The sequence below is a fragment of the Gekko japonicus genome, unplaced genomic scaffold (genome assembly GCF_001447785.1).
Source record: "Gekko japonicus isolate JY-2015 unplaced genomic scaffold, Gekko_japonicus_V1.1 scaffold76, whole genome shotgun sequence".
Taxonomy (NCBI): Eukaryota; Metazoa; Chordata; class Lepidosauria; order Squamata; family Gekkonidae; genus Gekko; species Gekko japonicus.
The window spans coordinates 410682-433667 of NW_015166420.1; the positions used below are offsets into that span (position 1 = coordinate 410682).

At 47.5% G+C, this 22986-nt stretch overlaps 1 protein-coding gene across 1 annotated transcript in view; it reads right to left on the bottom strand.

Annotated features, from left to right (window-relative positions):
• The window catches only part of NOC2L (NOC2-like nucleolar associated transcriptional repressor), an 87327-nt gene that overhangs the window by 54507 nt on the left and 9834 nt on the right, over positions 1 to 22986 (bottom strand). The window contains exons 4-9 of the mRNA XM_015411658.1: positions 20480 to 20600; positions 19102 to 19192; positions 13990 to 14068; positions 11763 to 11873; positions 10813 to 10926; positions 6924 to 7112 (exon numbers count right to left, since the gene is read on the bottom strand). Coding sequence (XP_015267144.1) covers positions 6924 to 7112; positions 10813 to 10926; positions 11763 to 11873; positions 13990 to 14068; positions 19102 to 19192; positions 20480 to 20600 — 705 coding nt within the window. The remainder of the gene's footprint in view (positions 1 to 6923; positions 7113 to 10812; positions 10927 to 11762; positions 11874 to 13989; positions 14069 to 19101; positions 19193 to 20479; positions 20601 to 22986) is intronic.

Here is a 22986-nt window from a genome sequence, read left to right on the forward strand (position 1 = left end):
AAAAAAAAAAATAGGGCCCCCCCGCCCCGCGGGGGGGGGGGGGGGGGTCGGGCAAAAGTACGGCTTTTAAAAGCCGCCCCAAAATAGGTGCACGGCGGCGGGATCATACAGATCCCAGGAGCCGCTGCGCAATTGCTCCCCAGCACGATCAGATGCCAGGGAGACCGGGGAGACAGCGACGGGAGGCTGCCGAACTACGCATGTCTGAGCATGCGCAGTTCGGGCAGGATCCAGGGATGCGCCAGCAGAAGGACGTGCCGGTGATTCCACGGCCGTGCTTGTCGCGGCCGTTCTGGTAAGACCACCTCCGGAGGTGGTTTTTTGTTGATGCGGTTTTTCGGCCGGAAGGGCCAGATCGGGGACGGGCGCGCAACGTTCCCCAGATGTTGCGGTGGGATAGCGCCTGTTTGCTGCGCCCCCGATCCGTCCCTCTCCCGGCCCAAAACCTTTCGTGTGACCGGGGCCAAAAGTAAATAAATAAATGAGAAACAGAGGTTCATTTTTAGCATTGTGCAAATTAAGAAAATTTGTACACTCTCTCTTATGTTCCACAACTTGGATCTTTTTTGCTATGGTCACATTACTTCTTCTTGTTTTGCTATTCATACAGAGAAGCAAAACTTTCCAGCAAGCTGATTCTGTTTTGCACTTTCAAAAGCTAAACAATACCTTAATGCAGTAAAAAAACAACACCCCACCTCAACCTGTGTAATAAATATTTCTGCCACTTGGTGGCGCTGGATCTCTCCACGACAGATATGCTGTGTTTTTAAAGAGCGAAACAACTCCACAACCTCTCCCATAGTCTATGCTTACTCTGCCCCAGCATGCATTTACACTCGTACAAAGGAGTCTGATCTGCCCAGTAAAAATGTGGCTAGTGAAGGAGGCTCATTTGGAGGACCGGAGAAGTATGACAACTAAGAGTGTCTGCTGTGAACCTTCCATTCAAATCTAACCTCACCTCACTTATCGGTTGTAGAGGCCTGTTGATCTCTCTGTGCCCAAGCCCCCTTCCCAGGTACACAGTTCGACCTACCTTATAGGGATGTTGTAAGAATGAGCACAGTATTTCTCAGGCTTTTTGAACTCCCACCACCACCACATCCTATCAACTCTGGGACACACCCCCCCCAGTGATTAAATCCTCTGCACCTCCACAGAATACCTGACCTCTTTTGCCTTACTAACTCGAGCTGAGAATCAGGGGAATGGGTTACAACACAGACTGGATCTGATCACTGTTTGGTGTAGTGGTTGAGTGCGCGGACTCTAATCTGGGAGAACCGGGTTTGATTCCCCACTCCTCCACTTGCACCTGGCTGGATGACCTTGGGTATAGCAGAATGTGTTATACCTCTGAGTATGCCAGTCACAGCTGCTGGCGAAACGTCAGGTCCTACAATGCCAAGACCACGGCCACACAACCCGGAAAATCTACAGCAACTAATAAATAAATAAATATTCTGGTACACATTTGAGCATTTCTTAAGCGTTACGCACACGATGCTCTTTGAATGCTCGCAACAACACTATACACATACTAAGCGTTATTACATTTCTTCTCACTTTTCGTCCAGTTTCCGGCCAACTTCTCGTCGCCACCTCGCCACAATATAACTGATGTATTGTCATGACTGCGGATTTGTGTTGGTCGGGGCCCATATAATCTAATCTGCAGCCAGCCAGCTCCAAACCTTCTCTCCAGCTGTGGAACTAAGTGGATTTGGGCCCTGTCTGGCTCACGGCTGAGGGTACGAAAAAGCCAAACTGATCCAATTAAGGCCCTAGACTTCAATTATCTCCCCTTGGCTTATGGGCCACGTCTGAGTATCTTTGGGGGCAGGGGCAGGGACCCTTCAAGTGGTAACCAACCTCAGCAAGCACGGAGGGGTGTCACCAAACCCCTTAATCAGTGTCAGTTTTGTTGCCTTTAAACACCAATAAAGAGTGGGATCAGCAATTTGTCTTGGATTAATTCAAATCCGACTAGAAGAGACCTAATTTGGGGATATAAACCGGGAGGGTGGATTTATTCACTTGCCCCCAATTTCCTCCCAAAAAAACACCACAGTGCTGGTACAGGGAGGACAGACTGAATCTAATAAAAAAAAGGGGACAAACGGCTGGTGGCAAAGGAGGAGACAGAGAAATGGGGAGACTCCCTAATCGTCTTTCCTGCTGGCACAGCCTCTTGCTAATAAGATGAAATGCAGATTTCATATCGGCACAAGGCAGCCAGAGGAAAGACAAAAAGCAGACAAGGGCAGGCTGTTGCATGAGCCGTGTTTCCCCCCTCCACTCCCCGCCACAGACCCAGACAGCCAAGGAAAAAATGTCAGCACCTCTCTCTGAGCATCTTGGGACATTAGCAGTACCCGGGCCCGGCTTTCCGCTACCAGCAATACTACATCCTAAGGAAAACACTGTAGGGGCAGCATGTTTGGGCTCTTGCCCTCTCTTATTGGGTCCCAGGTGTCTGTGACAGCGGAAGCACGAAGAGGCAGGCAACAGGGTATTGAAAACAGATCAGCCAATATCATAATGCCCCTATATAAATCAATGGTGCGACCTCATTTGGAATACTGTGTGCAATTCTGGTCACCACACCTTAAAAAGGATATTATAGCTTTGGAAAAAGTGCAGAAAAGGGCAACTCGAATGATAAAGGGGTTGGAACACTTTCCCTATGAGGAAAGGCTAAGGCGCTTAGGGCTCTTTAGCTTGGAGAAACGACGACCGAGGGGTGACATGATCGAGGTTTATAAGATTATGCATGGGATAGAGCAGGTAGAGAAAGAGGTACTTTTCTCCCTTTCTCACAATACAAGAACTCATGGGCACTCCATGAAATTGCTGAGCGGTCGGGTTAGAACGGATAAAAGGAAGTCCTTCTTCACCCAAAGAGTGATGAACACATGGAATTCACTGCCACAGGAAGTGGCAGCGGCTACAAGCATGGACGGCTTCAAAAGGGAATTAGATAAGCACATGGAGCAGAGGTCCATCAGTGGCTATTAGCCACAAGGTATAGATAGGGACTCTGGGGCAAGTGATGCTCTGTCATCTTGGTGCTTGGGGGAGGGGTCAACAGTGGGAGGGCTTCTAATGTCCTGGCCCCACTGGTGGACCTCCTGATGGCACCTGGTATTTCTGGCCACTGTGTGATACAGAGTGTTGGACTGGACGGGCCTTTGGCCTGATCCAACACTGGCATCTCTTATGTTCTTATGTTTTTATCCCCTAGAACGCTCCATCTGGCAATGCACGAACTTCCCTCTGTCTGGCATTCGCTGCCTCTGACCACGGAGGTTCCATTTAGCTGTCCGGGCTATCGACAACAATCTCTGTGCCACGAAACAGCTTGCGGCGTCAGGGTTAGTGGGCCACAGGCTGTTTCATCAAGTGTAGGAAGTGTCCTCTTCAGTGGGAATGTGTGTTCAAAACTAAAAGGACAGCCAGCAGAGTGTGATGGTTGAGAGAGCTGGACCAAGATCGGGGGAGGGCTTTAACTCAGTCGTGAAGGTCATTGGTTGATGCTGGGCCAGTCACTCGCTCACAGGGTTGTTTTGAGGATAATGTCAAGGAAGGAAGAACGGGGCAGAAACCAGAGAGGGAGAGGGAGGGAGACGAGGCGCCCCCAGCCTTTTAGAGCCAACAGGCACCTTTGGAAATCTGACACAGGGCGGTGGGCGCCACCTCAAAATGGCTGCCGCGGGAGGTGGAACCAAGGGCTGACACGCCTCCCCGGGCCCTGTCCAGTGCAGGGTTTGCCTCACCGTGCAGGCTTGCCAGCCCACTGACTCTTCTGCGGCATTCCGCCAGTTTGGTGTAGTGGTTAAGTGTGTGGACTCTAATCTGAGAGCTGGGTTTGACTCCCCACACACTGAAGGAGTATGTCAGGGGACTTCCGGTTTATTGCGGCACGCTAGCAGACTCACCTCCCGGACCTCCCAAGGGTGAAGCTGTGCTCCAGCCGAAGGAAGGGGGGTGCAGGTTCGTCATCCCCCCAGGGGCCCGGTGACCCTGGCCATGGAACTTCAAAGAGGTGGCCTCCTCGACGGCGGAATGCCGGAGAATTGAGACGCCTCTTCGTTCCGATGGTCCTACACGCTGTGAGACCGAATGGACTTAAGTGACGCTGACCGGGGCAAGCGCAGGAGATCGAGCGTCAGAAATGAAGCTGAAAGCGAGGTCGAAAGACCAATTATGAACGTGAGTCAGCTTTAAAGCGTTTTAAAAGAAAAAAGATAGCTCCCCACCAGTGTTCCCTCTAAGCTGAGTTAGTGTGAGCTAGCTCACAGTTTTTTAGCCTCCAGCTCACAGATTTCTGTCTTAGCTCAGGAAGGATGGCTCCAGAACAAACTACTTTATGCAGCAGCCAAATCGCTTGCTCACAACTTTAATGCCAGTAGCTCACAAAGCAGAATTTTTGCTCACAAGACTCCACAGCTTAGAGGGAACATTGCTCCCCACCCCACCCCACTGAATGGGAAAAAGGCGAGCGGGGGAGGCATAAACTTTTGAGCGATTGAGGGGGGGAGTGGAAGAAAACGCGAAGGAAACTGTCTAGAAGCGAGTTCAAGCGTTTAAGCGCATATTCAGAGGCTTTTTAAAAATTTGCATAAGTAAAGAAACAATAAAGATGGGGGGAAGAAGGACAAAGAAAAACTTTTGAAAGTGAAAGGGACTGAGAGCCCGAAACCGGAAGTTACCAGTGAGGTAGCAAGGTCTATAGCGGAATACATGCATCCTCTGCTGGAACAGCTGAATAACTTCAAGGAACAGATGTCAAAAATGACCTCTCAGCAAACCCAGATAAATGAGACATTGCAAATAATGAAACAAAATGCTGAGAAGGTAAATGATGTGGTTGCAGTTACTCAAAAGGTGAAGAAAAAAGTGCAAAAGCTGGAAAGGAAACAAAGCTCCATGGAAGATCAACTGCTGCAATTGCAAATGGAAAAGGCTAACATGATCCTTTGCTTCCAGGGCATGCCAGAGAATAAGGGGGAGAATCTTAAAGAAGTGATGAGCGAGCTATTAGCCCCAGTGACAGAGATGAAGGCGGAATCGTTGCTAAGCGATATGGATGTGGTCTATAGATCATATTCAGGCTATATAAGGAAAAATAATCTGCCTGGGGAAATTGTTGTAAGATTCTCGAAGAGGCATGTGAGGGATGCAATCCTGAAAGCGGCTTCTGGAATATCCCTGAAAGTGGGAGAGAATACTATCAGAGTATTAAAGGACATTCCATCTGAAGTAAGACAATGGAGAAAGAAGTATAAAGAACTTGTGCTTTTTCTTCAGACAAATTCAATTGGATATAAATGGTTATTTCCAGAAGGCGTCACTTTCAAGATTAAGGATAAAAAAGAAAAGATTGACTCTGTTCTGAAAGCTCAAGAATTTCTAAGGGTCCAGTTGGGAAGGCCAGAGGACGGTAAAAAAGAGGACAGCAAGTCCAGTGGCGAGCTAAACTTGGGTTCTTCCGGAGAGGACTCTCTGTCAGAGCAAGGGGCTGCAGCCCCAAAAAGTTCTTATAAGTTACGGAAGAGAAGGGGAAAGGAGAAGTAAAGGCTGAAGGACTCTGAATTGTGCCTCTGAGAACTTTGAAATGGGATGATCGGGGGTACTGTTTTTAGACAGTTAAATTTAAGCTGTAAAGGAAAAGTATTATAAATGTTTGACTCAGTTTATAATGTGATTAATGATGGGAAGACTTGATGTAACTAAGCTAGCAGGAGGATCTCCTCTCTTGGGTTTTTAGTTAGTAGTGGGTTCTTTACTTTATCCCGTAAATGTAGTTTCCCTTCCTTTTTCTTCTGTTATAGTTTTTGTAGTGATACAAAAAAATAATAAAAAATCCCCTCCGGGGGCTCAAAAAAAAAAAAAAAAGGAGTATGTCAGGGAATGAGGTTATGCATACTGTTTAAAAATATGTTCTGGTACACATGCAAGTATGTACCAGTTTGGTGCAGTGGTTAAGTGCGTGGACTCTAATCTGGGAGAACCGGGTTTGATTCCCCACTCCTCCACTTGCACCTGGCTGGATGACCTTGGGCAAGCCGTAGCTCTGATAAGAGTTGTTCTTGAAAAAGAGCAGTCTCTGTCAGAGCTCTCTCAGCCCCACCTACCTCACAGGGTGTCTGTTGTGGGGAGGGGAAGGGAAAGGAGTTTGTGAGCCACTCTGAGACTCCTCTGGGTTGTGAAGGGCGGGGTATAAATCCAATCTCTTCTTCTTCTATATGTATTGAGCTAGCTGAGAAATACTCATCTGGCAGCATCTGGCCAGTAAGAAGCTCTGATGGCCCCACCCAACTCCATCCACTACTTGAAAACAACTGGCAGGTGTCAGGAAAGGTGTCAGTGGGCACCATATTGGGGACCCCGAGCTAGACAGAGAGATCGGTCTGGTTGCAGCGGGGGGTGGGTGGGTGCAGTTATAAAATGAGGAGGAGGAGGAGACTGGCTTTTTACCCCACCCTCCACTCGGAGTCTCAGAGCAGCTTACAATCTCCTTTCCCTTCCCCTCCCCACAACAGACACCCTGTGAGGCAGGTGGGCCTGAGAGAGCTCTTTCGAGGACTGCTCTTGAGAGAACAGCTCTGAGAGAACTTGTGAACTTGTGACTGGCCCAAGGTCACCCAGCAGCTGCATGTGGAGGAGTGGGGAATCTTACCCAGTTCTCCCCGATTAGAGTCTGCTGCTCTTAACCACGACACCAAACTGGTTCTGGCTGCACCAAAATGATGTGAGAAAGACGAGCAACTTTAGAGGGACACCATAAAACAAGATCGGGTCAAACAGAGAAAGCCCTACAACGTGTCCCTCAGTCTTTTGAGGAGCGGGCGGGATCCACCGCAGACACGAGAACACCCTGACAGCCAAATCTCCACACCACTGTGCTCCAAACGCACCTTCTTCTTCACCGTCATGGCACTGCGAAGGTGAATAGCGAGCTGGCGGATGTAGATGAAGGCATGCTGGTAGGAGACGCCGGTGTCCAGGGCGTACATCTCTGTCAGAGTCCGCTGCATGAAGCTAATCATGGGGAGGGCGTTGGGAGAAGTGAACCTGGAGTTCTTCACGTAGGAAATGTACATTTGCTGGAGGGTGAAGAAAAAAGGGAGGGAAGATGTATTATTTTAAATTATCGGTCTTCAAATGCCAGCGTTAGGAGCTACAACAGCCATGCCCACCTATATATATATATTTTAATTAATCAAGTTCAACTATATGAACTTCTAAGGATGGTTCTTTCCACGCAGAGTGTGGAAGGAGTGTGACGTTTGTGTCCTTGCAGTGGGGTTCCTGAGTGACAAGATTTCCAAAACAGAAACAGCCAATCAAATCCACAGTTTAACCTTATGATATTGCCACCAAATGTGTACGTAAAGTGCCCTTGAGTCACGGCCAGCTGATGGTGACCCCAGCAAGGGGTTTCCAAGGCAAGTGAGAAGCAGGGATGGTTTGCCATCGCCTTCCCTGGCAGAGTCTTCCTTGGTGGTCTCCCTTCCAAGTACCGACCCCGCTTAGCTTCCAAGACCTGACAAGACCGGGCTATACCGCCGCTGCCTTCCCTCCCTGCCTTCGAATCCATCTGGGCAAAATTTCAAACTGGCCGTTCTCCTGCTTAGAAATCACACTCGTTTATATAAAAGACCACAAAATACTACTGTCATCCTTTGTGCCAGCTTGCAGGAGGCAGGTGAAGAACGTTTCAGTGTCTTTTATGCAAATGACTGTGATTTCTAAGGTGGAGAACAGCGAGTTCAAAATGTATTTGATGACAAGATTATGCCATTGTGCTGTGGATCGGATTGGCTGCTGCCATTCTGCGAACGAATGAAAAACAGGACATTCTGTTTTCACATCAAAAATGTGTATGTGTGCGCGCCATCAAGTTGCAACCGACTTAATGGTGACCCCAGCAAGGGGCTTTCAAGGCAAGAGAGAAGCAGAGGTGGCTCGCCATCGCCTTCCTCTGCAGAGCCTTCCTTGGTGGTCTCCCTTCCAAGTACCGACTTTGCTTAGCTTCCAAAATCTGACAAGACTGAGTTATACCACGCCACCCTCCCTCCATCAGATCAAAACTAACACACCATTATTTGATGCAAATGGTTACCACACACAATGGCATGATTCACACATAACGACAAAACCATGGTTTGTGGCTACCGGAACAAGGTTGGGAAACCCTCAGGCTCTCGTGTTCCAGTGTGGTGGACTCTAATCTGGAGAACCGGGTTTGATTTCCCACTCCTCCTGCAAAAGAAGCCAGCTGGGGGACCTTGGGCCAGTCCCAGTTCTCTCCAAGGAGACTGTAAGCCGCTTTGAGACTCCTTACGGCAGAGAAGAGAGAGATATCAAAACCAACTCTTCTGCTGCTGCGGCTCACCTTGTGCATGGCTAAGAGAATAGATGCTTTTGTGTCAAATCACAGTTTTGGTTTTCATGCAAATCGCAAACTATGGTTTGGTTTCCTGGCCCCCAAACCAGGAGTAAGCCATGCTTACTGTATGGAATTACAGAGGAGAGGAGCCTACTGTTGGTTTTGAACACGCTCTTTTTGGAAGTAGTGTTTAATGGTTATGAGCGATCTGTTGGATATGTGCTTATACATTCTATTGGGTGATGACCACTAACCCATCTTTGTACTTTAATGAATGTGAAATACAGTTCTGATCATATACAGCTGTGAGCTGTTGATGGTCTTCCCTTGGTGGGTGTTATTTGTGGCTAGGCTTTGGAACTCTGGCATGAAGGGAAGGGAATTAAACTGTAGTTTGTGATTCAGATAAAACATCAAGCTATGGCTTGCCGCAGAAGCATTTAAATCCCCCAGCTGTAGGCCACAGGAAGAAGAGGGAGGCGTCACACTTGCTAGTTCCTATGGGTGTGAACGGTACCCATGGCTTCATTCAGACATCACACAAAACCATGGTTTGCGCTAACCCGAGCGGAGAACTCAGAGCAAAGTATTTCCAAACAAACCACAGTTTAGAGTTCCTGGTTTTAATTTTATAGCCTCCCTATTACTCAGGTTTGTTAAGTCTGCTCCCATCTGCAAAATGCAGTAGCCTCTGGAACTGGAGTGGTGGCCATAATTGTTGTTATTCACTTTGGACACACACAAATCATAATTAGCACGAACTACAGTTTCCAAAAAACAAACACTTTTTTACATTTCACCCAATTTTATTTATACAAAATGCCTTGAGTGAAAAACAAACAGTAAGAGAGAAAACTGCTGATCAGATTCCAAGCATGTCAGTTCCTTTCCCTATCCAAAGGCCTTGTTTGCCCACATTTTTTTCCAGCCCTTTCTTATTGTGTTTCTTTGCAAAGCGCACGTTCCTCAGGAACCTGGGATCAGCCCCCTTCAGAGATTCATATCTATGTGACCTGGGCTGCTTCATGCCATTTCTGTGCCATTTGTAAGTGGTGTCAGGTGAGTGACGTGGTTCTTGGACTTGGCCATAGCTTAAGAACATAAGAACATAAGAGATGCCAATGTTGGATCAGGCCAAAGGCCCATCCAGTCCAACACTCTGTATCAAACAGTGGCCAGAAATACCAGGTGCCATCAGGAGGTCCACCAGTGCGGCCAGGACATTAGAAGCCCTCCCACTGTTGCCCCCCCCAAGCACCAAGAATACAGAGCATCACTTGCCCCAGAGTCCCTATCTATACCTTGTGGCTAATAGCCACTGATGGACCTCTGCTCCATATGCTTATCTAATTCCCTTTTGAAGCCGTCCATGCTTGTAGCTTAAACTTCCGCCTCCACCGCCATCCGGACTACAACCAGAAGAGCGTTTCCAAACCTACTTCAAACCACAGCTTCTGGTTCTGGTTTGCTAGTCAATTAAATGCGAATACAGACACCACATTGAAACCTAGTTAAGCTTTCTTACTCTGCAGTTAGTATAATGTTTGGAATGTTTGAACGTCATGCCATCTCTTAACTTATTTAAAAAATGTGATACTTAACAAAATCCGTTATCTTTTAAAATAGAATTATGCAAATGTAGTACCAGGTAGGCAGAGGTACTGAAATCTGCACATGTTATTCCAGTAGTAGAATCCTGGCTTAAGTTAGCACACAAATTTAGAGTTTTCTGTATTTTTGGACATCAAATGAATATGCCTGTAAGAACATAAAATCAGAGCAGTGGTCCATCTAGTCCAGCATCCTGCCTCAGTGGCCAACCAGTTCCTCTGGCGGTCCAATGACAGGGCATGGAGGCCGAGACCTTCATAAGAACATTAAGAAGAGCCCTGCTGGATCAGGCCAGTGGTCTATCTAGTCCAGCATCCTGTCTCTTCACACAATGGCCACACACAATGGTTCCTCTGGAGGACCAACAACACAGCATTAGAGTCCAAGGCCTTCCCCTGATGTTGCCTCCTGGCTCTGGGATTCAGAGGTTTCCTGCCTCTGAACTTGGAGGTTCCCTTCAGTCACCCTGGCTAGTAGACACTGATAGACCTCTCCTCTATGAATCTATGTAACCCCCTTTTAAAGCTATCCTCTGGCAGTGAATTCCACATTTTAATCACTCTCTGTGTAAAGTAGCATGTTCTTTAAAAAAAAAAAAAATCTTATCAAGAGAAAATGAAAGAGCGGTGGGCCAGAGGTTAGGCATGTACTTTCCGCACCGAAAGTCACACAGGTTCAGTCCCCAACATTTCCAGTTAAAACAAGTAGTGAAGACTCTTGTCTGAGATCTCGGAAGAGTCACTGCCAGTCAGAACAGAGGATGCCAAGGTAGGCGGAACTGGCCTTTGCCACCCCCATCTTACCTTAAGCACCGGGTTCAAGTAGACGTCCTTCTTGTGCCGGCAAATTTTGTTGAGCACCAGGAAAGCCAGAACTCTAGCAGTTTCCTCGCCTGCGCTCCAGAGATGCGCGGCTTGCTAGGAAGGAAATGATGAAAAACGGTAACAGCTGGCCTGCCTCTTCCAGAGGTTCCACCAGGAGCTCCTACAACTTGTGTTTATTTTCTTGAGGCATTGATATCTGCACCGCATGGCTTACAAAGCATACGAACAACACAAATCCAATCTCGCCATTTAATTAATCAATCACAGCACCAAATTTTGTTATAGAAACCCCACCCCGAGCAGACAGTTAAAAAAATCATGCTGGACCGTTAAAAGTCATGCCAAAAGGACTAATATCACTGAAAGGTCTACGGAATCAGACAGACTTCCCCAGGTCAAAATACTTGAAATGTCTAAAAAGCCATTGGGGGGTGGGATTGGCTTTTCTGCTCTTTTACCAGAAAAACAAAACAAAACAAAAAAATCCCTAGGTATTCTTTTTAGTACTTCCCAAATTTTCAAGTGGAAAAAGTCCCCGGGGGGCAGTGTTCCCTCTAAGCTGAGTTAGTGTGAGCTAGCTCACAGTTTTTTAGCCTCTGGCTCACTCGTTTTTGTCTCAGCTCAGGAAAGATGGCTGCAGAGGAAACTAATTTATGCAGCAGCCAAATCGCTCACTCACCACTTTAATGCCAGTAGCTCATAAATCAGAATTTTTGCTCACAGGACTCCACAGCTTAGAGGGAGCATTGCCGGGGGGGGGGGGGATTCCCCCAGGATCCACATCCCTAGCCAAGCCCCTAAGAGACAGTGGATCAGGTGGTCCAGTAAAAAACCCGAAATTGCGGGTTAATAACTTTGGTGCATTCCTTGAGCTAAATGTCAGGCACTGTTAAGTTCCCCAGCACTACGGCCTGGAAGTTTCAACGTACCTTGAGCAACATCCGGCACTGCTTCGGGAAAGCCAGGTAATAAGGCACGATGGCGTTGACATGGTGAAGAACGGCAGTTGTCACCGAGGCCTCCGTCAAGCAAGACAGGAGCTGCACAGGATGGAAAACGGCAGCGGCACTGAACACCGGGGGCCAGACCCCAATTTGCAAACATTATCTTAAAGAGGGTACACAGCCTCTTGACTAACGCCATTTATTGCACCGGAAACTGACAACCGGTCCATCAGCGGACCGCGATCTACCTTCTACGCACCCTCCCTGACCTGCACAGTGTGGGACCGTAATTCCAGTGTGTGTAAACTGCCGTCACATCGCAGCTGACTGCCCTGACCGGGATAGCCCAGGCAAGTCCGATCTCGTCAGATCTCAGAAGCCAAGCAGGGCCAACCCTGGCAAGGATTTGGATGGGAGACCTCCAAAGAATACCAGGGCTGGGAGGCAGAGGCAGGCTATCAGGCCACTTCTTTCAACATCCTCCATGCCTCCGTAGGAGTTGCCAGAGGTTGCCATGACTTCCAGCCATGGGCACACACACATACGCACACACACACACAAACACACACAAACACGTGGGCACACACACATACACCCACGCACACACACAAACACAAAGCAAAAAAAAAATTGCAGCTGACTTCTGGCAACTCCGTAGGGTTTTCAAGGCAAGAGATGCTGAGAGGTGGTTTAGCCATCACCTGCCTCTGCGTGGCGACCCGGGACTTCCTTGGTGGTCTCCCATCCAAGGACTAACCAGGGCCGAGCCTGCTTAGCTTCCGAGATCTGACGAGATCAGGCCAGCCTGGGATATCTAGGTCAAAGCTCATAGCTCCTATCCCACTATACATACACAGCAGAAGCTGCCAGGGGGAGAAAGGTTCTTGAAAGGGCATCAGGCCTCTGCTCCAGCGCCATCCCAGTGGTGCCCCGAAGACCAACCCGGCTGCCTCAGTCAACCCAGAGCCAACCAGCAATGGCATCAATCGCAGCAATAACCTCCCAAGTTTATTTACATAATTTATAGTCTGCCTTTGTCACAGGGAGTCAAGGCGGACTACGCAAACCGAGCCAAAACGAACATTCAATGACCAAGTCTGGAGCAACCAGAAAGAAGAGAAGAAGAGATTGGATTTATACCCTGCTCTTCACTTGGGAGTCTCAAAGCGGCTTACAGTCTCCTTCCCCTTCCCACAACAGACACCATGTGAGGTTGGTGGGGCTGAGAGAGCTCTTTCGAGGACTGCCCTTGAGAGAGCAGCTCTGAGAGAACTTGTGACTGACCCAAGGCCACACCGGCAGCTGCATGTGGACGCGTGAGGAATCAAACCCCGTTCTCCCAGATCAGAGTCTGCGTTCCTAACCACTACAGCGAATTGGCTCTGAAGCACAGAACTGAAGCACAGCATGGAAGTACTCACAAGACAAACTAGGTGGTACAGAAATCACGTTAATAGGATCCTATGTACAATAAGCTGCATGCAGCAGTACAGACTACAGTCCCTGTAGACCACCGTCCTTAACCATTCATCCAACAAAGTTTGAAAAACCACTTTGGACAGTGCAACCCGATTTACCCGAGCAGAAGTGGGGGCTATCACAAGGCCAGTGCCCAGTAAACAAGGGGTTCGGTCTGGGGTAGGGTTACCAGATGTCCTCTTTTTAGAGGACATGTCCTCTTTTTTTGGTGTCCGTCCTCTTCGGGGCTCTTTTTAAAAAACTATGCAAATGTCCGCTTTTGGGGTTGAAAGGTGAGGAATATTCCAAGTCAGGTGCAATGATCACAGCTTAAATAGTAGGGGTACTTCAAATGAGATTTGTCATAGTGATGAAGGAGGAGGAGGAGGAGGAGGAGACTGGATACCCTGCCCTTCACTACCCAAAGGAGTCTCAGAGCGGCTTACAGACTCCTTTCCCTTCCCCTCCCTGCAACAGACATCCTGAGAGGTAGGTGGGGCTGAGAGAGCTCTTTTGAGGACTGTCCTTGAGAGTCTCGAGAACTCTTGAGAGAACAGCTCTGGGAGAACCTGTGACAGACCCAAAGTTACCCTAGCAGCTGCATGTGGAGGAGTGGGGAATCAAACCCAGTTTTCCCAGATTAAAGTCTGCGCTCCTAACCACTATACCAAACTGGGACTTTGTCCTCATTTCAAAATATGGTCACCCTAGTCTGGCATGTCACTTTAGACAAGAGTCTGGGAGAATATCTTACCTGGATGGTGCAGCCAAGGTGTGTTTTGATATCCAGGCGAAGCTTCCCCCAGAGTGGGCTGGAAGAAGGCGCAACCATCCTAAGGAACAAAGAAAGGGAACAGGTGAACAGGCTGCGTAGTGCAACACATTTCTTGGGCACAGAATGACCTCCGGACATACACAGTTGCAACTGTTATTACACACAGTAAAATACAAGCGTTCATGATGGCGCTCAGAAGGGAATCTGGAATTAGGTACAGAAATCGGAAGAAAGAGAAGTGCAGCTTTCCATTTTGTTTGCTTTAAAATAAGTTTACAGCTCGCAGGCTGCAAAAAGGGCAAAAAAAGTCGGCCTTAGGGGACCGTATTTGGTAGGAAAGGGGACACAGGAATCTTTTGAATAAATATGATATGGTGAAATTTCATAGACCAAAGACGGGCAGCCGTGTTAGTCTGTTGGCAGCAGTAGAAACGAGCCAGGAGTTCAGGAGCACCTTAAAGACTGACTAAATTTGTGGCAGGGGAGGAGCTTTCGTGAGTCGCGGCTCACTTTCTCAGATACCAAAATGAAGGAGAGTAGCGACTCACAAAAGCTCCTCCCCTGCCACAAACCTTGTTAGTCTTTAAGGTGTTCCTGGACTCTTGCTCTTTTCATAAACCAGACTGTTGTTTAATTCAGCTTTCAGTGCATTTCTGCACACCCCCTAGCCTTTCCGTACTAAAGAGTAAGAATGATATGTAAATGTACTACATTTGTCTAATTTATTCACAACTCAGTTTGGATCTTCACTGCCATGTTTTTTTGGGGGGGTAAATTAGCATACACTGATTTACTTTTTTTAAAAAAAAATTAGCATACACACAGCCCAAGCCAGCCTTATTTCATCAGATCTGGGATGCTAAGCACAGTCAGCCGTGGCGAGTATTTGGATGGGAGACCACCAAGGAAGCCCAGGGTTGCTATGCAGAGGCAGGCAATGGCCAACCACCTTAGTCTCATGCCTTGAAAACCCTACAGGGCTGTCATACATTAACGGCTATCTTCCCCCCCCCTTCCTTCTTTCCTTTCCTTTTGTACCTTTAGAAGCCCGTTGATTCACGAATCTTAAGCAGCAGAAAACACTTATTTCTTATTTTATAGATGCAAAGGCTAAAAGGACTGAGTCAAATTTTGCAGTTGCTAGAGTGATCTTAGGATCCTTCTCACTGAGCAAAAGAGGTTTAAACTGACTGCTGCTTCACAGTATTCTACACCGCCAGACACACCAAATGCATGCAGCACATCTGCACACTGTTACTGTCTGTGGCTTGGATCCCATGACAGCTTTCCCCTCCTGCTTTTCTCCAGGCTCTGCAAAGGCTTTCCTACGTTGGAAGGCTCTCTCCCTCTGCAGTAAGATGTTCAAGATCAAGGTTTTCATGGAGAATTTACTCATGCAGAAGTGCTAGCAGCAGAGGAAGAAGAAGAAGAGGAAGAGGACCACTGCAAAGGCTTTCCTACGTTGGAATGCTCTCTCCCTCTGCAGTAAGATGATCAAGGTTTTCATGGAGAATTTACTCATGCAGAAGTGCTGGCAGCAGAGGAAGAAGAAGAGATTGCATTTATACCCCACCCTTCACTACCCAAGGGAGTGGCTTAAAATCTCCTTCCCCTTCCCCTCCCCTCAACAGACACCCTGTGAGGTAGGTGGGGCTGAGAGAGCTCTTTCAAGAACTGCCCTTTCAAGAACAGCTCTTGTCAGAACTATGGCTTGCCCAAGGTCATCCAGCAGGTGCAAGGGGAGGAGTGGGGAATCAAACCCGGTTCCTCCCAGATTAGAGTCCGCGCTCCTAACCACTGCACCAAACTGGCTCTCAAGCACCACCATGGAGAAAGCCTTTCCCGAGGCCAGAGGGACGTGCGAGGAGGATCAAAGCTTATGACTTCACAAGAACCCTTGGAGGTCGGCTGCTATTTATTCCCATTTTACAGACTGGGAACTGAAACAAAGGAAGCGCTATTTGGCCACGGCCTCACCGAACGTTCACAGCTCCAGTTTTACCATGGCTGAAAGGTTTTTTTGGGGGGGATCAACACTACTAACTTATTTGTAAAAATTATCAATTAACAATGTGCCCAACGTTATTTTTAAAATGCTATTATTAACTCACGTTATTTATAAACCCCTGGGTATCAGGGTGCCCTAACCTGTTATGAACTGTATTTATTGTACTGTTATTTGACCGTTATGACGCACCCTGAGCCAGCTTGCGGGGAGGGCAGGATATAAATCCAGGGACAGATTTTTTTAAAAAATAAATTCTTGGAAGATGAATGGCTCCTCCTCTCACACAGGGATGAATATCTATTCAGGGGTGCCTTCTATAATCCCAAACACGCACTCATTTAAAAACGAAGCAAGAATGCCTCTTTTACCTTGAGAACTCCGGTTCCACTCAAATGCAAATTTAACCAATTCAAGCTCATACAATCACAGAGACATTGAAGCATAGGGTCCCCAAAGGTCACCTAGTCCAACCCCTTGCACAAAGCAGGAAATTCATTGCTACCTGCCCCTCCCCCGGTGCCCCCTACTCTATGCCCAGAGGAAGGCGAAAAAACTCTCCAAGATCTCTAGGCCAGGGGTGGCCAAACTGTGGCTCGGGAGCCACATGCGGCTCTTTTACACTTATTGTGCGGCTCCTGCTAGGGTGGCTGGGGAAGCAAAGGGGAGGCATGCCTCCTCCCCAATTGGTCTTCCCTTCCCCAGCCAGTGCAGAGAAAGAAAGAAACTAAATGCATTCTCAAAGCCCCCTCCCCACCGCTAGCTTGGAGAAGGCATCTGTCTCTTTAAATCCCTCCTCCAAACCAAGCTAACCAGCAGGGGGCGGGGCTTGGAGGACGCATTTAAAGTTGCTTTCTTTCCACTTCTCCCTCCCTCCCCCAACTATTTTCTTTCTTTCTTTCTTTCTTTCTCTTTCTTTCTTTCTCTTTCTTTCTCTTTCTTTCTCTTTCTTTCTCTTTCTTTCTTCCTTTCTTTCTTTCTTCCTTTCTTCCTTCCTTCCTTCCTTCCTTCCTTCCACCTTTCATTCTTTCTCTCTTTTTCTGCCCTCCCTCTCCATCTAAAGTTATCAATTTAATTTTAATAAAATGTGCATATTTTTCAATAAAAACGTGTGTGTCATATTTGTTCATGTCTTGCGACTCTCAGACATCTGACGTTCACTCTATGTGGCTCTTCTGTTAAGCAAGTTTGGCCACCCCTGCTCTAGACCAATCTGGTCTGGGGGAAGATTCCTTTCTGACCCCCAAGTGGCGAGTACAAGAAAGGGCTGTGAGAACTAAGCACTGAGGCAGCCCTTCCTGCCCCTCCCTCTCGCGATCTGCCAAAGTTCATAGAATCCGCATTGCTGTCAGGTGGCCCTCTAGCCTCTGCTTGAAAACCTCCAAAGGAGGAGCGCCCACCACCTCCCGAGGAAGCCTATTCCACTGAGGAACGGCTCTGCCAGGAACCTCTTCCTAATCCCACCAACCGAGATTCCTTTAACCACGGGACAGCTTTTAATTTGAACCTAACCAGTTATTTCGCCCATCCCGGAGGCCTCTTTCCCAATATCTAACCCACCCTGACCACACTAAGTCCCGGCCTCCTGCCAAGATCACAAGCGAAAGGCCTTGCAGCTGGGAGCCGAGATCACGAGCAAAACCCGCCAAGGCAGAAAGCTCCCCCCACCCCACCCCACCTCCCATCACCATCCACAATCCCAGCAGGATCAGATGGCAGCCCTAAAGAATGCGGCTCAACCAACGCCTGTGAAGAGAAACAAGGGATTAATTGTACCCTGGCTAACTCAGCTGCTCACTTTCGTTCCCCATCCGACCTGCAAGCTCAATGTTGACCGGGTCAACTTTGAAAAAGCTCTTGGGTGTTTTTTGCTCTCTCTCTCTCTCTCTTTTTTGTACATCAGGAGCCAGGTCTCATACTCCAGCGTTATTTGACTAGCCAAAATACTTGAGAAAAGAAACAGTATATATATACATACTAGAAATAATGCCCGTTGCGGAAATAAATACAACGGGATCTAGAAAGAGGCTCTGGGAGAGTGCTCTGGCTTTCGGCAAACAGTGACAGTTTCCTGTGGCGACCTCAGCAGGGTTTAATGACAGAGTCCACTGTTTTCTCCAGAGGGACTGATCTCTGCTACCTGAAGAGCATTTGTATGTTTGAGTTATCTGTAGCCCTCACCTGGAGAGTGGTAACCATTGTTACCCATTCTCCTCTCCCCTATGAGGTATGTTATGCAACTGAAAATCCCAACTGCCTTGCGGGGGGGGGGAGTTTGAGGTGTGGAATGGACTGAAGTCCAATCAGCTTCCATATGCAAAAGACCAGGTTGTCGCAGCAGTTGTGGTGTGGGCGGGACCCGGGCTTTGCCTTCTGATTGGTGGCGATATATGCTGAGGAGCAGTGCCATCAGCCATACACTAAGGGAGTGCATTTTAGAATTAGAACCTTGGCACCCACTATTCAATTATATATAAGGACAGATTCTCACCAGCTCCAGCTTACTGGAGCTTGGTAGCTGAAACACATGCTTTTCATGCACAACACCTAAAAGCTTGTAAAATGAAGCCAACCGTTAAATTAAGAAAACTGACATTGGATTGACCCAGAGAATCCGGAAAAACAATTGACAAAAACTTTGTTTGCAATCTTCTAGAACGTCGTACTCTGCATACTCATCAGCTTAATGAAGCTCATTGTCCTCCAAGTGGAGTTTCATACCCCCCCCCCGCTTTTTTACTTTTTAGGATAAACTTTAGCATCTACTCACAAGGTGTTGGAGTAGTTTGTACCCCACAACTGCACTCAATGAGAAAAATGACAAAAACGATAAAATTGCCCTTTCTTAATCTTCTTGTTTTTTCTCCATGATTCTTTTTGCTGCTATTTTATTCCTTAACTGACAAACAAAAAAAATTAATAAAGGGCTGTTTATTTATTAATTTTGGCAGCTGTCTGCATAGAGGGTGCAAGACCCTTTCATTTCTGAGGTTTACTTTGGGGGTTTCTTAGTCCACAAACCTCTCTTTGATCCCCATAACCTTCTTTGTTCAGGTGAGTGGTTTTTTTAAATGAAAAAAACTTACTTGGATCTGGTTCTGCCCGCTTTCCCCTCAAGCAGTTTATGTAGCAAGCTGAAGAGGTCGTGGACGCAGAAGGACACCAGCGTGTTGAACACTAAACAGCAGAGACAAAAGAGAGGGATTTCTTGGCTCTACCTGGTTACCTTGGAAACTGGAAGCAATCTCCCTTCCCCGCAAGGCCCGTATCAATTATGGATTGTGAACAGGGCTGTGTTCCAAGCTGGCAATCAATGTTATCGGGAACAGAATTCCCACTTCCTGGGAGGGGGGACCTCAAGTTTGATTTTAAAGAAATTAAGTTTCTAGACTTTTGTAAATGCACAAACCAAAACTTACTAAAACAAATCTGTGTGAGGAGGGGAAGAGGAGAACGAGATTTTGACAAAGCAGGGTGGGAGAAAAGAAAGGAAATGCAAAAAAAAAAAGAGTTTGAAGTTGGGAGTTAAAAAAAAGGAACCTGTGCACAACAGGATCATGATTCTTAAACATGAAGCAATTCCAAATTCCAATGTAAATGTGCCTGAGAAGGTACTGAGTATGTGAATACCCCTCCACCTACAATTTAAACATCATAGTTCAAAGTACCTAATTATCCAAATGAATGTATGAAGAAGAAGAAGAAGAAGAAGAAGAAGAAGAAGAAGAAGAAGAAGAGATTTGATTTACACCCCCGGGTTCCAGAAGAAAAGGAAGAGACTGGATTTATACCCCGCCCTTCACTCAGAGTCTCAGAGCGGCTTACAATCTCCTTTCCCTTCCCCTCCCCACAACAGACACCCTGTGAGGTAGATGGGGCTGAGAGAGCTCTATCGAAGACTGTCCTTGAGAGAACAGCTCCGAGAGAACTTGTGACTGACCCAAGGTCACACCAGCAGCTGCACATGGAAGCGTGGGGAATCAAACCCAGTTCTCCCAGATTAGAGTTTGTGCACTTAACCACTACACCAAACTGGCTCTCAGTAGGATAGCTGCTAGTTTTGTTTCACAAAACGAGCAAAACAGAAGAGGAGCGCCAGTAGTTGAGCCCCCACTGATGGAGACACAAGTTAATGGGGGGAGGAATGAAGTATGCTACCAACACTACACAGCTAAGCTACAAATACAGTAGAATCTTATGGTATGTTTCTTTCCTCGCCTGGACCATTAAAAAAAAAAAAACAGACGTGGACACAGAAAAATATCAGAACTAGTAGGGTTCTCAAGTTATTCTCCCAGCCGAGCACATTTTCAAGGTGCGGAAAGTTTAAATGCTCGCCTACTGTCTGAATGCTGCATCACAGGAAATCCAATATGACACGATTCTGCTGCACGTGCAGATGGGTGCTTTGTTACTTCTCTTGGAAAAGGTGTCCACCCACAGGGACAGTTCCGGCCCTCTCACCTGCGCTATCGGTGACTTTGAACTTGCCAGGTTCTGATCCTCCAGCGTCCCCCTTGGCTGTCACCACGCAGGCTCTGAAACCCTGGGTGATATTGTGGAAGAGCCTGGGCGACAACTTCTTCTGGAAGGGGGAGGGGGGAAACAAGGCAAGAGTGACAACGCTGTCTTCCCATCAACAAAAAGCTAAACATATTTGCATCAAACTGAGGAATGAAAATCCCAAGAACAATTAAGATAACGTTGCACTCTAAGGCAATCAAAATAATCAGACCATGTGCCCAAACTTTTTTTTGAATTTTTTGCATTTGTGTGTCTGTGTGCCCGTGCCTGGAAGTCATGGCGACCTCTAGTGACTCCTACTGGGGCATGGAGGACATTCAGAGAAGTGGCTTGATAGCCTGCCTCTGCCTCCCCGCCCTGGTATTCCTTGGAGGTCTCCCATCCTTACCAGGGTCAGCCCTGCTTAGCTTCCGAGATCGGGCTTGACTGGGCTATCCAGGTCAGGAATGTGCCCAACTTTTATGCTCTAGATCAGGGGTCCCCAACACGGTGGCCCTGGGTGCCATGGCCTCCACCAGTACTTCCCTTGGCAACTGCAGAGCTTTTTAGAAAGTGAATAAAAAGGTAAAGGTTCCCTTGCTCGAAAGCCAGTCGAGTCCGACTCCAGGGTCTCTGTTTCAAAGCCGAAGAGCCAGCGCTGTCCGAAGACATTTCCGTGGTCATGTGGCCGGCATGACTAAACACCGAGGCGCACGGAACGCTGTTACCTTCCCACTGAAGTGGTCCCTATTTATCTACTTGCAATTTCTTGCTTTCGAACTGCTAGGTTGGCAGGAGCTGGAACTAGAGATGGGAGCTCACTTCGTCATGCGGCACACTCGGGTCTCAAACTGCTGAACTACCGACCTTCCACAGCCTGCAGTTCAGCATCTTAACCACTTGAACCACCGCAGCTCCTAGAAAGTGAATAGGATCACTGTAACGCGGGGTTTGTAACTGATTCTACTCAATGTACAGTCCAAGTTTTCCTTCTTCTCAGGAGGAGGGAGCTATTCCATTTGGCTCCGCCTTCTATGGTAGCCATTTTGGGGTGGCACTCACCACTCCTCTCAAAATTCCAAATGTGCCGGCAGGCTGAGAAAGGTTGGGGACCTCTGCTTCACATATTACCAAAACACTACCAGCTTCTCTAAAGGGGTTATAGCTGCTCCTCTTACTAATAATTCGAGGCCACATCAAACTGCATCTTGGAGCTATGCCAGCAAGCATCAGACTCAAATGCCCCCTCCCTCCTTGCTCCCTTCCAAACTTATTGAAACCAAAGTTCAGTATTTCATCCGAACTGGCAAACTGCAGCTTGCAGTTCCCTGCCAAATTGCGGTTCAAAGGGGAAACGCAAACTGCACTTGGCAGGGTTTGATAAAATTGGCCAACTACAATTTGGTGTCAACCAGGAAGTGTGGGAAGGCACAAGAGGAAAGAGGGGGCACGCGAGGCCCAGGTGTGTTCATGCAATGCCAAATCATGATTTGGTGTTACGTCCAAACTGAATCAATTCTGGGGGCTGCAAACCTTTTCTATCTGACGTTTTCCTCCCATGCACAAGGGTGGAATGCAACCCCCCAATTTAATGACAGGCTAACAGAGGACAAATTACAAAATCATGCCTTACTACCCTGCTCCACCGTTTATATCAGACCCGACCAGCATCTCCAGCAGAGCAATAGAAAGAACAGCATACTGTATCTTGTCCAGTGGCACCTTTAGGACCAACAAAGTTTTATTCTGGGTATAAGCTTTTGTCTGCAAGCACACGTCTTCAGATCTGCTGCTTCCGACCAACATGGCTACCCACCTGAATCTGTATCCTATCCACCCACTCTCGGCTTCTAGTTTGACTTGAGACTTTAATCTATCTCTGTTACAGCAACAAAACCCAAAGTATACAGTTGGGTGGAGCACAGGCAAGCGGACACGAGCTTGGATGGATATTGGAGAGGTCCCATTTAACTAGATTTACTTTTGTTACAGACTGAATTATGTTTTATGGAAATCTCTCTTGCGGGAAAACCTGAAACAGCTACCACAAGAATTCTCAGATGCATCAACAACTGCCTTCTGGAGTCCAGGAGCACCTTAAAGACTAACAAAATTTGTGGCAGGTTAGGAGCTTTCGTGAGTCACTGCTCACTTCTTCAGTTATAGCTTTTGTGAGTCACTGCTCACTTGTATCTGAAGAAGTGAGGGTTGACTCACATTCTAGCTGTAAGTGAAGAACTGAGCAGTGACTCGCAAAAGCTCCTAACCTGCCACAAATTTTGTTAGTCTTTAAGGTGCTCCTTTAAGGAGCTGCGGTGGCTCAAGTGGTTAAGACGCTGAACTGCAGGCTGTGGAAGGTCAGTAGTTTAGCAGTTCGAGACCCAGTGCCGCATGATGGAGTGAGCTCCCGTCTCTAGTTCCAGCTCCTGCCAACCTAGCCGTTCGAAAGCAAGAAATTGCAAGTAGAT